General features: G+C 52.1%; 1 protein-coding gene across 1 annotated transcript in view; it reads right to left on the bottom strand.

Moving 5' to 3' along the window:
* efhc2 (EF-hand domain (C-terminal) containing 2) overlaps positions 1-2934 on the bottom strand; it is an 11653-nt gene that overhangs the window by 3954 nt on the left and 4765 nt on the right. Inside the window, exons 6-10 of the mRNA XM_015405013.1 lie at positions 2542-2680; positions 1888-2047; positions 1139-1281; positions 538-734; positions 323-456 (exon numbers count right to left, since the gene is read on the bottom strand). Of these exons, the coding sequence (XP_015260499.1) occupies positions 323-456; positions 538-734; positions 1139-1281; positions 1888-2047; positions 2542-2680 (773 nt within the window). The remainder of the gene's footprint in view (positions 1-322; positions 457-537; positions 735-1138; positions 1282-1887; positions 2048-2541; positions 2681-2934) is intronic.

The following is a 2934-nucleotide window of genomic DNA, read 5'->3' on the forward strand; positions in this document are numbered from 1 at the left end:
CAGGCTGTCAGGAAGCTGCCAACAGGCTGTCAGGAAGCTGCTATTAGGTGGTCAGGAAGCTGCAAAAAGGTGGACAGGAAGCTTCCAGCAGGCGAACAGGAAGCTGCAAAGGGCCAAGAAGCTGCCAACAGGCGGACAGGAAGCTGCCAACAGGTGGTCAGGAAGCTGCCGACAGGCGGTCAGGAAGCTGCAAAGAGGTGGACAGGAAGCTGCAAAAAGGCGGACAGGAAGCTGCCGACAGGCAGAGGAGTCATTATTCCCGTCTAGATTAAGCTGAAAGGGTTAAACAGCGCTGGAGGAGACGTCCCAGGTGTTGCTGTACCTGAAGGACTCATAGGGGACGAGGCCGGTGTTGGTGGGGTCGCTGAGGGCCAGAAACTCCCTGATCCGGCTGTGTTTGTCCTCCGGAAAGGAGCGCACTTTGCTGAGGATGATGTCTGCATTGGCTCTGGGAAACTGTGGATAAACACCAAGATGGCAGCATTTAGCGGCTGTGCAGCAAAGGGAGGCCTCCTGGGTGGGACGCACCGCGCCTACCTGCTGCTCATGCTGCTCCATGTAGCTCAGGGTGTGTTCGTCAGCATCCAGAAGCTGGAAGGTCACCCCTTTCAGGCAGACGGAGGCTCCGACGTACAGATCCTGGGCTGTGAGGTACTGGAAGGGCTCGCTCTTAAACAGCTCCTGGCCCGGTTTCAGAACCCGCCGACGCTCCAGAAACTTTCCTCCCAGTACACCTAGAGGAAGACCAACGACATTTCAGAACGCTGTTCCATGGATTATTAGCCTGCCGCTAACGCTTCAATCCTGTCTGATATGAATGGAACCTCTTTCTAAAGCCCTAGCATTCATCAACACACACTTTATTTCTATAGATCCAATTCACTTCATGTCACCTAAGGTTACTACATAGATCCAGATCAATCAGATCAGCAATCCTTTAAAGAGGCGGAGGTGGAGCCAACAATCATTTCCATGACAGGTTTCTGTTCTGTTCTGCTGAGGCCCACTGGAGGCTCAGAAAGGAAGGAACAAACATCCATGTTTCAGGAAACATCCACCATCGATTGTGTTGAAAGGAAACAAACAATAAAACGATGAAAGATGCTCAGAGTTTCAGTCCTGAAACCAGCATTTCTACCTGAGTTCTTCTGTGGCTTTTCAAACACGCTGATGGAGTCATCAGAGAGGTAGAAGGTGATGATGAACCTCCTCTCCGTGTCCACAGGGTCCGTGGTCACCATCTTGGCAAGGAAATTCAGCAGGTATCTGCTCAGGCCACATCTATGGTGACACAGAAACAGCAGAGCTAACAGGAACCTGGGGGGGGGGGGGGGGTCACACTAGAAGGAGCCAAAGTGAAGCGTGGAAGGAAACAAACTAAATCTGAAAAGTGCAGCGTGCCTTTTATTTTAAAGCCTTTAACTCTGATTCTTATGAAATAAAACATTTTGGAAACGTCCAGCTGGTTCAAAAAAACCCACAAACATGGAATCAGATCACGGCTTTCAACGGCCTAGTCAAAGTCCAGGCTTAGAATAACGGGACATTTAGGGTGAAGCTCTTCCTGAGACACGGCAGTGGCAGCATTATGCTCTCAGGGCTTCATTAATGTGAGCAGAAGCAGAAGCTGATAGTTGGATGAAGATCCTGGAGGAGTCGGATAAATCCAGAAAGGCGACAGTTAAAACCAAGCAGGAGACTTTCTGTTCCAGAAGCATCTCAGTCTGCGGAGGAAGACCTTTAGCTTTCCACACTTTTCAGATTTCAGTTGGAAATAGAAATATTTGTCTGTCTGCCATTAGGAAGCTGTTAAGCGGTGGTGATCAGGGTGTGAATACGATCACTCTAACCGTCTCGTTTCTCTGCTGCTTGGGGAACCTTTCTAACCTTTCTTCTTCCATGAACTTCTTCTTCTGGGGCCGTCGGCGCAGCAGGCCCTGGCAGGAGTTCAGGGAATCCTCCTCGGAGCCAAACCCATTGTAGGGGGGCACCGTCTGGGCTGGTTTGGGGGGCGGAGGGTCCTTGTACTGGAGGGGGGAGAAATCCTCTGAGAGAGAAAAGAGAAAACACTTGAAAGAAGGAAGGAAGGAACCCTGGAGGAGCGCTGCAACCACCAGAGGGAATCAGGTAATCCGTCCCTGATCTGACCTCTGACCTCTTTCAGTCAGACAGGGCCCTCCATCTCTGGGGGGGGGGGGGGCTGCGATTATTTTACTGCTGTGACTAAAGGAGCTGCTCCGAGCCGCAGAGACGTCCAGGGAAGGAAACCTCTCCTGGACGGCGCTGGACAGAGGAGCCTGAGGATCCAGTTTCTGGAGGACAGAGGTGCTGAACTCTGGTTCCAACATGTTCTGACCCTCGAACAACAGACACACAACACAAAACATATGGTCCCCCCCCCCCAGACATGGCGTGAGAGGCTGCTCTCAGGAAACAGACAGATGTGGACCGTGGCAGCTCCTGCAGAACCTGGGACTGACTGCCCCCAGGTGGTGAGGAGCAGTACTGCAGCAGGAAGCAGCAGGCTGTGTTCTGACCTACCTATGCCATATTTGGAGCGGTAGTAGTCCCTGGTGAATTCATCACAGTCAGTAATCACCACTCGTCTCCCCCAGATGTTCACTTCTGCTCCTATAGTCAGGTCCGAGTCTCTGTAGAACTCCTCGCTGACTAATCCTGCCTGCAGGGAGGAGACGGGCAGGAAGGATGGAGATCATCCATGTTTCAGAGGCGACTCCTCAGGTTCTCTCTACAGCTTCTATTCTGACTGAACACAGATCTGCTCTAAGATCAGCTGACCCTCAGAGAGTCATCCTGCAGTCAGCCCCCCCCCCTCACATTAGGAGTTTGGTTTGGACCTGGAGTCAGGGGTGGATTTAGGAAATGTGGGGCCCTAGGCAAAGACAGGCAGGGGGCCCTCTGAACAGCCCCATT

The sequence above is a fragment of the Cyprinodon variegatus genome, unplaced genomic scaffold (genome assembly GCF_000732505.1).
Source record: "Cyprinodon variegatus isolate N-32 unplaced genomic scaffold, C_variegatus-1.0 Scaffold1943, whole genome shotgun sequence".
Lineage (NCBI taxonomy): Eukaryota > Metazoa > Chordata > Actinopteri > Cyprinodontiformes > Cyprinodontidae > Cyprinodon > Cyprinodon variegatus.